The sequence below is a fragment of the Plecotus auritus genome (genome assembly GCF_963455305.1).
Source record: "Plecotus auritus genome assembly, chromosome: 3".
Taxonomy (NCBI): domain Eukaryota; kingdom Metazoa; phylum Chordata; class Mammalia; order Chiroptera; family Vespertilionidae; genus Plecotus; species Plecotus auritus.
In genome coordinates, this window is record NC_137772.1 from 91373016 (window position 1) to 91387414 (window position 14399).

The 14399-nt window shown below is 40.2% G+C and overlaps 1 protein-coding gene and 1 pseudogene across 2 annotated transcripts in view; one reads left to right on the forward strand and one right to left on the reverse strand.

The window, feature by feature from the left end:
• Positions 1 to 14399, forward strand: part of COG3 (component of oligomeric golgi complex 3) — a 91077-nt gene that overhangs the window by 19994 nt on the left and 56684 nt on the right. Inside the window, exons 2-7 of the mRNA XM_080662083.1 lie at positions 2326 to 2472; positions 6149 to 6210; positions 7762 to 7927; positions 8903 to 8977; positions 12953 to 13045; positions 13672 to 13797. Of these exons, the coding sequence (XP_080518209.1) occupies positions 2326 to 2472; positions 6149 to 6210; positions 7762 to 7927; positions 8903 to 8977; positions 12953 to 13045; positions 13672 to 13797 (669 nt within the window). The remainder of the gene's footprint in view (positions 1 to 2325; positions 2473 to 6148; positions 6211 to 7761; positions 7928 to 8902; positions 8978 to 12952; positions 13046 to 13671; positions 13798 to 14399) is intronic.
• LOC308244358 (large ribosomal subunit protein uL22-like) lies at positions 5085 to 5627 on the reverse strand (annotated as a pseudogene). Its single transcript has one exon. The product of its transcript is annotated as a large ribosomal subunit protein uL22-like (transcript).

A 14399-nucleotide genomic window follows, 5' to 3' on the forward strand; every position in this document is an offset into this window, starting at 1 on the left:
GCAACACTGTCCAGCTTTTTTGATCTTAGCTTAGCCTCCATGTGCTTTCTGGTATGCTTTTCAAATCTGAGCCTAATCAATGTCTCTTCATTATTGCCCGTAGTATTGTGTAAACAGTGCTGATAGAATTTTGTCATGATCTGTTCAGAGATAAATTTTACCATTAGTAAAATATAATTTTGTAAAGATAGCTTATGGACTATTCTGTGCTCAAAAAGCAGTATAAATTCTGATTTATAAAATTACTCTGCTGCTACTAAATAGGAATACTAATAATATGATAAATAGCAATAGCTCAAATTTATTGTGTTCACTATGTGACAGGCATTATGTTAAGTACATGTAGCATGGTCTCTGATGTGTTTACCTCCCCTTCTTCAAGGAGACAGCTTGTTGTTGGTAATTGGGGTGGTTGTACAGAGTATGAGCAGGTGCGACTCATCTCAGCACAACTTCATTTGTCCTCCACAGTTCTTGCTAGTGACACTTTAAACTCAAGATAGAGTCTCACTGGATTTGAGAAACTTAATTCTTACTGCGCCACAGCCCTTTTATACTCAAAGGTTATGTCACCATTCAGGAAGAGTTTATATGAACAAGTGATAACCTTAATCTGACATACATCTAGCCCAGCGGTCGCCAACCTTTCGGACCTCACGGACCATCAGTGGTCCATGGACCACTGGTTGGCGACTGCTGCTTCAAAGATTTCCTTAAACCAGTGGTCACCAACCTTTCAGACCTCACAGACCACCAGTTGGCGACTGCTGATCTATCCCCTTTTGGCTCTTGAGTCAGAAAGCAGAACCAGAACCTTCCCCCCCCCCGCCCCCCCCCCCCCGGCCTTTTTTTGGTCTGCAGCTTCCTAGCATTCTTAGAAGCTTGCTTTCTGTGGAACCTCTGTTTACTTCTTTTTACAGTGGCCTTTTGATACAGATAATGTAGATCCTATTTTACAGTGAAGAATTTGAGGATTAGAAGCAGAAAGTAATTTGCCCATTATCACGTAGCTTATAAATGAGCAGGAGCAAGGTTCAAACCAGGCTGCACTATATAATGTTATTTTCTGTGCAAGAAGGTATAACCCCCCCACCCCGAACCTAGGTGCAGAACCCCCTATATTTAAAGAGGTGTATTTTTTGTTATTCTCACCCAAGGATATGCTTTTTTTTGATTTTTTGAGAGAGAGAATGGAGAAGAGAGAGAGAGAGAGAGAGAGAGAGAGAGAGAGAGAGAGAGAGGCAAACATCGATGTGAAAGCAAACCTCAATTGGTTTCCTCATGAACGTGCCCGACTGTGAATTGAACCCACAACCAGGGTATGTGTCCTGACTGAGAATCAAACCCACTGCCTCTCCGTGTACAGGACAATGCTCCAACCAACTGAGCCACACCAGCTAGGGCTAAAGGGTTGTATTTTTAAATTAGTGATGGTGTAATTTGCATCTAGTTTATTTTAGCTTTAAAGAGAAAATGCTGTCTTCAGATGAACTTTTTATATCTAGAAAAATAGACAGGGAGGCAGTTTTTTAAGACATTGGATCAATATTTTATATTGCTAGACCTTAAATGTCATGCCCTAAGAGCTGAAAACTGGAATTGAAACAAAACAATTAGGCCCTTTTACAACTTCCCCAGCATCTACACTCCCTTTCTTTTAGGTCTAAAAATAGTGTGTCTATTCCACTACAGGTAAGTTAGCACTGGACTACCTTTAGTAGTAGTGGAGAACTAGAAAGTGTTGTAGGTCTGATGGCATCAAAATGAGGCCTTGTATGTGGGACTCTTCTGAAACAGTTGGGAAACTGAAATTCTATGTAGTTGTAATTTCAAAATTTGTCAGCAAGAAGGTCTGGGTAAAGTGTGCCAGTGGTGGAAGTGGTAGGAGTTAATGTTTATTGGTACTTAATTCTTGGGTGTGATTTGTTTTCAGTTGGTTGGTATTAATGAGGTCAGGCTTTTGTGTTAGATAATGCAGAGGGCAACCTACTTTCAACAGCACACAGGTTTTGCCTTTGGTGCTAGTTGACAAGCTGTTCAAGTAAGAAAATGTGTATGCATTAGCATAGATTCATCACCAGTAGAAAGGTAACTAAAAAACCGTATTTTACTAATTGTGGGGTATCAGTGTCATGTTGATGTTTTGAGACTAGCATTAATATAGAGAGAGCCTAGTTATAAATGTTAGCATTACATGGCATTAACCTCAAATGATTTAATAGAAAACTTTCATTTATCTTTCAAAACAACTGAGTTATAATACCAATCTTGAGTTAAGTGAATTTTCAAGTTATTTAAATATCTTTGTGGCTCTTCTTTTTCAAGCTCCCAATTGAAGACTTATGCAATTTAACGTCCCAGTCGCTGCCCATTGCACAGACTTCAATAGTACCCGAATCTACAGAAGACATTCTCTTGAATGGTTTCATTTCATTAGAAATGGAAGAAGAAAAAATAGAAACGGCACAGCAGGTAAGTGGCAATATTGTTTCTAAGGATTTTGATTTATTTTAAATTAAATGTCTTGATACAGGGCTAATAAAAAAATATCCTAATTAAAAGTTCTGAACTTTTGAAACTATACAGGGTGGGATAAAAGTAGGTTTAGAGTTGTTTGTGTGGAAAATAATACAATAATAATACAAGAATAAGCTGTTTCGTGTACTCACAATTGTAAACCTACTTTTGCCCCACTCTGTAGTTAAAATCTTTTTAGAACATTCTTGATTTTGTGTTAGTTGTGGCTATTAAGTATTTTAAATGAACCTTTTGCCCAATTATATTTGGAATACAGGGAAAAATATGATATTTCAAGTTTAGATACTGATAAATTACTATATTTATTAAGGTTTTAGTATTTTATGTACTTTTGACTTCCCCCCAGTGTATGTCTATGTTATGTTCCCCTCCAGCATGCTATAAATTATAAAATAAATTTACCTAAAAATAGAATGGTATGTGTATGTGTCTGTGTATGTACACACACACATACACATACCATTCTATTTTTAGGTAAACTTATTTTATAATTTATCTTTATTGTTGAAAGTATTACATATGTCCCTTCCCCCCGCACCCTCCCTATTGACCCCTCTACTCTACTCCTGCCGCCTCCCCAGGCCTTCATACACTATTGTCTGTCCATGGGTTATGGCTAGGTAATTAAAAAAACACAACAACTAAATATTCTCTTTAGATGAATGCTTATAGCTACTTTTAGTAATGTAGCCTGTGTAATCTTCTCTTGTTTTTTGCTTATTCCTGATTAAAAATCTATAAGTTCAATAGTTTCTTTTGCCACTTCCTCTGCTCCTCTTTCTGTTCTGTGAAGAATCAAAGCTGAGGCATTAACTGAGTAAAACATAAAGCAAATGTGCTGACCTGCATGTATAGTAAGTTGAGGGAAGAAGTGCAGTAAAGTGATTAAGAGCTCTAGCTCTCGAGTCAGGCCCTGGATCTGAAAGTCACCTGTGTTGCTTACCATCCTTGTGAACTTAGGAAAATTACTTTTTATTCTTAGGTCTTTAGTTTCCTTATGAGTAAATAATAATTATATACCTATATCATAGGATTTTTGTGAAAATTAAATAAGATAATGCATGTAAGTGCAGTATGTGGCAGGCACACAATCAGGGTTCAGTAAATGATAGCCAAGGTACTTGTCAAGCTTAGTATCTTGAGAATATAAAGCATATTTTGACTTCAATCCCACTTGAGAATTATAGAAGATAACTTGTACCAGGTCTGTGAACTTACTTGGACTATTAAAAAAGTCGTCTGGATTAAATTTGCACTTGTATATCTCTTTTTAAATTTAGAAAAATCTAATATATTGAGTTATAATTTAGTACAATAAAATGTAATCATTCTAAGTGTACACCTTGGTGAGTTTTGACCTGTGTAAGATATAGACAAGATATAAAACATTTCCATTGGCCCAGAAAATTCCCTTATGTTTGCCATGGTCATGGTCAACCTCTCCCATCTCTTTTTAATAATAGATATTTTCATAATATAGGGCCAGAATTCAAATTTAGGATTAGCTGATACAAGAGTCCATGTTCTTAAACCAGTCTGTTATATTATTTACTAAGTTTGTTGTATTATTTACGAAATTAGTGCATGGGGCTGTGTGTCCCTCAGCCCAGCCTGCACCTTCTCCAATCTGGGACCCCTCGAGGGATGTCCGACTGCCCGTATAGACCCGATCCCGGTAGGATCAGGCCTATACGGGCAGTCGGACAACCCTTTCACAATCCAGGACTGCTGGTTCCCAACTGCTCGCCTGCCTGCCTTCCTGATTGCCCCTAACCGCTTCTGCCTGCCAGCCTGATCACCCCCTAACCACTCCCCTGCCAGCCTGATTCATGCCTAACTGCTCCCCTGCCAGGCTGTTTGCCCCTAACTGCCCTCCCCTGCCAGCCTGGTCACCCCTAACTGCTCTCCCCTGCTGGCCTGGTCGCCCCCAACTGCCCTCCCCTGCAGGCCTGGTTCCCCCCAACTGCCCTCCCCTGCCGACCTGGTCACCCCTAACTGCCCTCCCCTGCTAGCCTCATCGCCCCTAACTGCTCTTCCCTGCTGGTCTGGTCACCCCAACTGCCCTCCCTTGCAGGCCTGGTCCCCCCCAACTGCCCTCCCCTTCAGGCCTGGTCACCCCTAACTGCCCTGTCCTGCAGGCCTGGTCCCCCCCAACTGCCCTCCCCTGTAGGCCTGGTCCCCCCAACTGCCCTCCCCTGCTGGCCTGATTGCCCTCAACTGCCCTCCCTTGCAGGCCTGGTTCCTCCCAACCGCCCTTCCCTTTGGCCATCTTATGGCAGCCATCTTGTTTCCACATGGGGCAGCCATCTTTGACCACACAGGGGCAGCAATCTTGTGTGTTGGAGTGACAATTTGCATATTACTTTTTTATTAGATAGGATGAGTTTATATTCTCACAATTCCTACTAGATAATATTAATATTTACTCAAAGCCCAATGTTACATACTCAGAATTGGCAAACTAGCAAATAGGCTTTAGCCTCTCAAGAAGAAATATTTCTTTTTTTTTTTCCTTTATTTTTATTGGTATTTATTTTATGCCGAATTTACTCCCAGGCCATAACTTTTTGTTTCTTCAATTTCCTCTGGGACATCCTTTTCTTCTGTGCCACCTCCTCTTCTGCTTTAGAAACAACCTGCTCTTTTTCAGTAAGAGTCCTTTCACTGTGGCAGGGAGAACTCATGTATGGGTTAATCTACCCCTAAGTCCTACACTGCATCTTGGGAGCTTTGTTCACCTGGATGTGCTCAATGACCAGAGAACCTACAGCTAAAGCTCAAGTTCAGCAGTGCTCTCCGCATTTTTAAGCACGTGCAGCAAAGATTCAGCACTCTTTTTGGGCCACTGACCCTGTGTCCAGCCCCACTGTTTTACCTGGGCACATTTACCAACTCCACCATCTATCAATGGAATGGCACACATTGCTTCTGTAAAGTGACATCCTTCAGATACTTGGTGGCTTTTTGAATATGCATACCTTGGTGGCCTGGGCAGTTTCATGAGTGTTCATAAAGTGAACACAAAGATTTGAGCCTCTTGATTTGCATGATTTTGTAGGGTTTTCTGGGTCAAGTGAATAGTGAATCATTTTCAGAGGTCACCTCTGGCCGCTTTGGGGAAGAGCAGAAATATTTCTTGTGTATTATATCTTTAATACTTTTTTAAAATTAACTCTGAAAATGACCCATTTTTTTTTTTTTATTGAATTTACTGGGGTGATACTGGTTAACAAAATTATAAAGGTTTTAGGTGCACAATTCCACAACACATTATCTGTACACTATACTACGTGTTCACCACCTCAAGTGAAGTCTCTGTCCATCACCATTTATCCCCCCAAACCCTCTCCACTTTCTCCGCTCCTCCCTCTCCCCGGCAATCACCACATTGATGTCCGTGGGCCATTGTTTTTAATATCCTTTGCTTTTCCTAGCATGTAGATTTGACTATACAATTAAATTGTCCCCGGGTTTAAAACCAATTATTAATGTCTGATCCCCAAACAATAAGAATTAGTGTTACTCTTTTGACTTGCTGTTTAGTATGTAGCCACTATTCATTTTGTCTGTTTTAGTTTTGTTGACAATATAATATTCTTTATTTTTCCAGTTTTTCTCATGGTTTGCAAAGCTACAAACTCAGATGGATCAGGATGAAGAAACTAAATATAGGTATGTGGCTCTTGCATTTGTTGGCTATCCTAATTTTTAGATCACAGTCATCTGAAACATTTTGTAACCTGTCGTCTCTAAATAAAATTAACGTACAGAGAAAAATCCAACAGCAATATTTTCTTTAAAAATAGCCAGGAAGAGGATTTGGTTTAACTGATATTAGAAGCTGTGTAATTGAAAAAATAATTACATTGTAATTAATAAGTTGGGGGGGGCAGACTTTGGTTTTTAGATAACTCTAGAAAGATTTGGGTTCAAGTGGTAATTGTACAGGCACTCTAAGAGGTGTTTGTTGCCTTTTTTTTTTTTTTTTTTAAAATATATTTTATTGATTTTTTACAGAGAGGAAGGGAGAGGGATAGAGAGTTAGAAACATCGATCAGCTGCCTCCTGCACACCCCCCACTGGGGACGTGCCCGCAACCCAGGTACATGCCCTTGACCGGAATCGAACCTGGGACCCTTCAGTCCGCAGGCTGACGCTCTATCCACTGAGCCAAACCGGTTTCGGCTGTTGCCTTTCTTTAGAAGGGGAGACCCAAGAGACTTTATGGATGGCCACCTATGGGTGTAACTATGTTGTTCTGTTTGTATATATTGATAGCATGGGAGAAATGGTGGTATATAGTTTCTGGCGGATTTGGGTACTATGGCTTGCATTCAGTGAACATTTATTAAGTGACTGTAATTGCTAAGCATTTGATGTATGATTCCATTTAATCTTTATAGCAGCTCTGTGAGAAAAGATAATATTATTCCCATTTTAAAAATGAGCAAACTGAGGCCTAGAGATATTAAGTAGCTTGCCTAATGTCATGGAGACGTGGGCAGAGCTGGGATTTAGACTTAGGTCTTCTAATTTTGAGTCCAGAATTCTTCCCATGACATCACACTATCTCACAAAGGTGGAAGTGAACTGAAGGATTGACCTACTTGATGCCTTGGGATGGATGGCCCTTATGTCCCAGACTTTGAAAGTTGAGCTGGTAATTTATTGCCTTACATGTGAAAAGCCAGTTTATGGCTTCAAGGCTGATTCCTTTTGTTGCTCCTTTTAAAAATTAAAAAAATAAAAGTATTTATTGATTTCCGAGAGGAAGTAAAAGGGAGAGAGACTGATAGAGACTGATAGAAACATTAATGATGAGAGAGAATCATTGATTGGCTGCCTCCTGCATGCGCCACACTGAGGATGGAGCCTGCAATCCAGGCATGTGTCCTGACCGGGAATCAAACCATGACCTCCTGGTTCATAGGTCGACATTCAACCACTGAGCCACACCGGCTGGGCTTTATTTTATTTTATTTTTTAAATTGTTTTTGTTGTTGTTGCTCCTTTTAGTTTCAATAATTTTCCTTCTTAAGTATTGAAACAGTCTGTAACATAGCTTTTGGTAGATTTCTGAATATAATGAACTATAGTGAATAGGCCTGACTTTCCTCCTGAAATTCAAGTGTTTGGGGGGGAAAAATGAGGCTTTGTTGTTTATTTTCTATGTTTATTGGGGGAAAATATTATTGCCAATCCCCTTTTGGTTCTGTTTTCTAGACAGATGAGGGATTACTTGTCTGGGTTTCAGGAGCAGTGTGATGCTATATTGAATGATGTAAACAATGCTCTTCAGCATCTGGAATCATTGCAGAAACAGTATCTTTTTGTGTCCAATAAGACAGGAACCCTACACCAAGCCTGTGAACAACTCCTAAAAGAACAGGTAATATGGAGTAGGAGAGAGGGTCAGTGATTATACTAACTATTTTATTTTAAAATAGATGAATACTGTTTAATTCTAGTTTCCTTAATTTCTCCAACTTATATATTGAACTCTGCTCTATATAAGGTCCTGTGCTAATAAGAGTGCAAAATATTACATTGACAGTCTTCTTTTCATTCTAAATAAGCTTATCTGAACAGGGGCAAGGATAAGTTTTCCTATGTTTTGAGCTATTAGGTCTCAGTACACTTTCAGAGTGAAGAATATATATTAATTTGCTCTGTCTGCTCTTTATCATTGATACTTTTGAAACAGGCATCGTGATTATGGGTAATGATGGGGTTTAAGAAAAGATGAAGTGATGTTGGTAGTGTTTAAATTGTGACTTAAAGATAGACAATTTTCGTTACTATGTTTATCTCAGAGTTTTCTTTATGTGTGTTCTGTTTTTTAAAAGGCAATTAATAATTTATTATTTTGTAAGGTTACTATATATATAATTTATTGTGATAATCATTGCTGATTTTAGTCCATGATTGCAAAAATCTTTGAGCATTATCCTGAAATCTTACGTCTTACTAGAGGCCCGGTGCATGACATTTGTGTACTGGTGGGGGGTATCCTCTCAGCCTGGGACCCCTTGGTGGACATTCCGCGAGGGTTCCTTAGTGCTGCCACAGAGGTGGGAGAGGCTCCCACCACCACCGCTGCACTGGCCAGCCATGAGCCGGCTTCTGGCTGAGTGGTGCTCTCCCTGTGGGAGCGCACTGAACACCAGAGGGTAGCTCCTGCGTTGAGCGTCTGCCCCCTGGTGGTCAGTGTGTGTCATAGTGACCAGTCGTTCTGCTGTTGGGTCAATTTGCATATTAGCCTTTTATTATATAGGATGTATATCAATTCAGATAATTTTTGAGACTGGAGTGTTGATTTTTATGTTCTCGTAATAACTGATTTTTCTCTTTTAAAAAATGCAAGTCGGAACTTGTTGATCTGGCTGAAAACATTCAACAAAAGCTTTCCTATTTCAATGAATTGGAAACTATTAACACAGTAAGCATGTTTTTTATTTTTTGTAAAGTTAGTGACTTTATTTTGTATTTCCCTTTCTGAGTATAATCTTGAAACCTGTAAATTGGCTTGAGTGATATTTTTACTTAATAGTTTGCTTGCTGAAAGTATTCCTCTTTGTGGCTGATGGACATACCATTACCATTTCAGATTTTTTTCAAATATGATTTAAGTAATAGTTCTGTTTAAATTATATTACTGTTACAGAAAATCTTTTTGTTTTCTGGCCGGTGTGGCTCAGTGGTTGAGTGTCGTCCTATGAACCAGGAGGTCATGGTTCTATTCCTGGTCAGGGCACATGCCTGGGTTGTGTGCTTGATCCCAGGGGGTGTGTGGGAGGCAGCTGACCAATGATTCTCTCATTGTTTCTATCTCTCTCTCCCTCTCTGAAATCAATAAAAATATGTTTAAAAATATTAAAAAAACTTTGTTGGTTACTTCTTATAGTATCTTATTTATAAGCTGTGAGGAAAATTATAAGAAGAAATATCAAATTTTAAATCTTGTTATGGTTGAACTACTATCTATATATATAAAAGGCTAAGTGACTGTCTGACCATCCTACCGGTAGCGATGACGTGTCTGACCATCAGGGGGCAGACGCTCAAAGCAGGAGCTGCTGAGCTGCGGTGACTTGGCAGTGGCGGTTCTTGGGTGACACACTCCGGAACCAGAGAGGAGGGAGCCTGATTCTGGGGTGCATCACCTGAGAACTACCCTCTCGTAATCTGGCACCCCTCAGGGGATGTCGAAGAGCCAGTTTCGGCCAATCCCCGCAGGCCAGGCCGAGGGACCCCACCTGCTGGAGGGATCCCGCTCACTCCGCAGACACCCTTCGAGCTGCGGCGCCACCCCAGGTGCAGCCGGCTGGGAAGGGACCACAGGAGGTTGGCTTCAGGGTGTGTTCGGCCCGTCTCGCCCAGTCCTGCCCGACCGGCTACCTTCTAATTAATTTCCTTTCAATATGCACAAATCTGTGCACTGGGGCAGTAGTAATAATAATAAAAACATGTTTTAAACTAATCTCATATGTAGTGTGAGGAAAAGTATAGCCCTCATAATGTATTCTTTTTTAAAAAAATATATTTTATTGATTTTTTACAGAGAGGAAGAGAGAGGGATAGAGATTTAGAAACATTGATGAGAGAGAAACATTGATCAGCTGCCTCCTGCACACTCCCCACTGGTATGTGCCCACAACCAAGGTACATGCCCTTGACAGGAATCGAACTTGGGACCCTTGAGTCCGCAGGCCGATGCTCTATCCATTGAGCCAAACCAGTTAGGGCATAACGTATTCTTTTATCCCAAAGTAATAGTCTCAATAAAGACTGCTGTGTAAATGATATTTTTGGTTCATAAAATAATCATAACTATATGCACAGTATGTTATTTAAATATTAAATTAATCATAATTATAATTTACTACAAGATAGAAGTAAAACTAGTAGTCAACTAGCATTGGAATGGAATGGGAAGTAGTTCATTGCCAAGCTATTTGTATATCGAAATAAGAAATAATTGGCTGGTTTTACTTACATTTTATATATATTATATTTATATTAGAAGCCCAGTGCACGAAATTCGTGCAGTGGGGGCGGAGTGGGGGTCCCTCAGCCAGGCCTGTGCCCTCTCACAGGCAGACATCCCTCTCGCAGTCTGGGACACCTTGCTCCTTACTACCTGCCTGCTTGCTACTCCTTACCACTCCCTGCTCCTTAGCGCTGCCATGGAGGCAGAAGAGGCTCCCGCCACTGCCGCTGCGCTCGCCAGCCATGAGCCTGGCTTCTGGCTGAGCGGCACCCTCCTGTTGGAGCGCACTGACCACCAAGGGGCAGCTCCTGCGTTGAGCGTCTGCCCCCTGGTGATCAGTGCACATCATAGTGACCGGTCGTTCTGGTTGTTTTGCCATAATGGTCGCTTAGGCTTTTATTGTATAGACTAGAGCAGTGGTCGGCAAGCCGCTGTTTGCCGCTCTGTTGAATGATGAGTTTGCCGACCACTGGACTAGAGGCCCGGTGCATGAATTCGTGCACAGGTAGGGTCCCTTAGCCTGGCCGGTGATCGGGGCTGATCGGGGCCAGCTGGCTCGGGGGAGGGACTGTGGGAGGTCGGCTGGCCGTGGGATGTTGGCTGTGGGAGTGCACTGACCATCAGGGGGCAGCTCCTGCATTGAGCGTCTGCCCCCTGGTGGTCAGTGCACATCATAGCGACCGGTTGACTGGTTGTTCAGTTGACCGGTAGTAATGGTCGTTTAGACTTTTATATATATAGACTAGAGGCCCAGCTCGTGATTGAAATTGTGCGAGGAGGCACCCCGTGGGGGGCTGGGACCCGCGCCTGACCTGTGTAGCGCCGGCTGCCGTGTTGTGTCTGCTGGGGTGGGGGCAGGTGCTCCTGTGTGTTGTGTCCCTGCTCTGGCCCACCCCCAGCCCCAGCCTCTCCTGTGTGTTGTGTCTCTACTCTGGCCTGCCACCAGCCCCAGCCTCCCCGCGGCCCCTGGGGCTGGGAGTGGCATGCAGTCCCTTCCTGTCCATCTGTGCGTGCAGCTCCTTCTGAGCGGTCATGACGCCTGGCTAATTAGCATATTCCCTGTTTATATATACATATAGATTATATATTTATATTATTATATATTGTATATTATATTGTTTTATGTTTTAATATATAATCATATATTAAGTGTTAAATTTCACACGTATGTATTACCTATACTTATATTGTTAATATTATTACTTATATGCTTACTTATATTTTACTTATATGTATTATATTTTACTTTCATAGTATGACTGCTAAACATAGTATGACTGACTGCTACTTAATCCTTTACCCTTGGGAAAATAGCCAGTGTTTGAAATTAGGAAATTTATGTATGTTTTTTACTTTTTATAAAGTACTAGTAAATGGGAAGTTTAGGTATTTGATGTGTTATTATTATTTTTTTAAAAATAGGAACTGGGTTTTCTTTTTTTTTTTTTAATATATTTTATTGATTTTTTACAGAGAGGAAGGGAGAGGGATAGAGTTAGAAACATTGATGAGAGAGAAACATCGATCAGCTGCCTCCTGCACACCTCCTACTGGGGATGTGCCTGCAACCAAGGTACATGCTCATGACCGGAATCGAACTTGGGACCTTTCAGTCCACAGGCCGACGCCCTATCCACTGAGCCAAACCGGTTAGGGCTTGATGTGTTATTTTAATATAAAATTGTACAATGGAGTAATAGAAAATATTTGCCAATTCATCAAGAGCCCCATTAAAACTCACTAAGAATAAACTGAATTAAATCAATATTCTTTTTGTTGTTGTTTTGTTAATCTTCACCTGAGGTGAGAGCTAAAGAGAAAGGGAGGGGAAACATCAGTGTGAGAGAGACACATTGATTGGTTGCCTGCCACACCCATGAGCACAACCAGGGCCGGGAATTGAACCTGCAGCCCAAGTATGTGCCCTTGACAGGGAATCGAACTCATGACCCTTTGGTGTGAGGGCTGACTCTCTAACCACTGAGCAACACTGGTCAGGGCAGAATTCTTTTTTAGATGTTCTTTATTGTTACATGTGGGCTACATTTGAGGATATTTTGGTCACTCAAAATGTAAAGACATTATGCTTGGCCAGTATGGCTCAGTGGTTGAGCATTGATCTATGAATCAGAAGGTCATTGTTTGATTCCTAGTCAGGGCACATGCCCAGGTTGCAGGTTCAATCCCTGGTGTGGGGCATACAGGAGGGAGCCGATCAATGATGTTTCTGTCATCATTGATGTTTCTCTCTCTCTCCCTTCCTCTCTGAAATCAATAAAAATATACTAAAAGAAAAAAAAAAAGTGAAGACATTAGTATAACTGTGTTATATCCTAAAGGGAGGTATGCTAATTCTAATACATAATTATTAATTTTTGCCTACATATATTTTTATGAATTAAGGTCTTTTCTTTTTCCTTAAAGAAATTGAATTCTCCTACATTGTCTGTGAATAGTGAAGGATTTATACCTATGCTGGCCAAGTTAGATGACTGTATAACATATATCTCATGTCATGTAAGTTATGCTATTTCCGTATGTTTTTTAAGAAACATTAGCAACCCTATTAATTTGCTTCTTAGGCTATAAAGTGATTATTTCTTCTGAAGGGAAAAAATATCTCTAATGTTCTTGAAGAAAAACTGGTAAATTCTTGGTCATTATTGAGAATGATGTAAGAAGTATATTCCGCTGCTGAGGCAGCCCCTGGAGTAGAATGAGGTTCTGACTGACACAGTTTTATCCCATCTGAAAGAATGAGCAATTTTCAGGCTGTTGAATTACTGTTGTGCTAGATATTATTCCCCAAGGATTTATTTATAGCTGTATTTATTTCCTCCAACTCATATTGTTTTTCTAGTTGAGTCTGACATATTAGCTTTGAAGTCTATGGAGTACTGAAAATATATTTTGCTAAAAACTACAAATATTTATTGAGCCCCTATTTTGTGCCAGGCACAGGGGACTTGGCTGTGACCAAGACAGTAACAATTTTTGTCTTCATGAGACTTCTAATCTGCATCAGTCCTTTTTTAGAGTTTCATATATAGCTTTACTAAAATAAAGGATGTTTTGGTTTTCATTGAAAGTTTGCTTTGTCAATATTTGTTTCCTTTTTGTAAATCTTTTCTTTTTCTTTACAGCCGAATTTTAAAGATTATCCTGTATATTTACTGAAGTTTAAGCAATGTCTTTCTAAAGCTTTGCACCTCATGAAGACATACACTGTGAACACTCTACAGAACCTCACAAATCAGTTATTAAAAAGGGTGAGTTAACTGGTGAGGTTTTTGATTCATTTATCTTCTATAATCTTAGTCTGAGAGTAGTACTTAGTAAATCCAAAACATTGTTTACTGTTTGTTAAATAAAAATATGCATTGAAGTTGTTTTTTTTTTTAAATATATATTTTTACTGACTTCAGAGAGGAAGGGAGAGGGAAAGAGAGATAGAAACATCACTGATGATTGATCCGCTGCTTCCTGCATGCCCATTACTGGGGATCGAGCCAGCAACCTGGGCATGTGTTCTTGACTGGAATTGAACTTGGGACCCTTCAGTCCACAGGCCTACACTCTACCCACTGAGCCAACTGGCTAGGGCAGCATTGCAGTTTTATTTATAATAGGAAAAGTGGTTGTATTGTATCTGTACAGCAGAGTCTTATTTTCAAAGAATATGTAACAGTGTGGGAACTATTCAGTACTAATGATAAATAATAAAGGTTCAAACTATTTGTCATGTAAAACATTTTCTTATCTTTTCATGAAGATATTGGAAGGAAATATACCAAAATATAAAAATGGTTCTATCTGAGTGGTGGGATTACATATGATGGATAATTTGAAATTTTTTTCTTTATATGTGGTA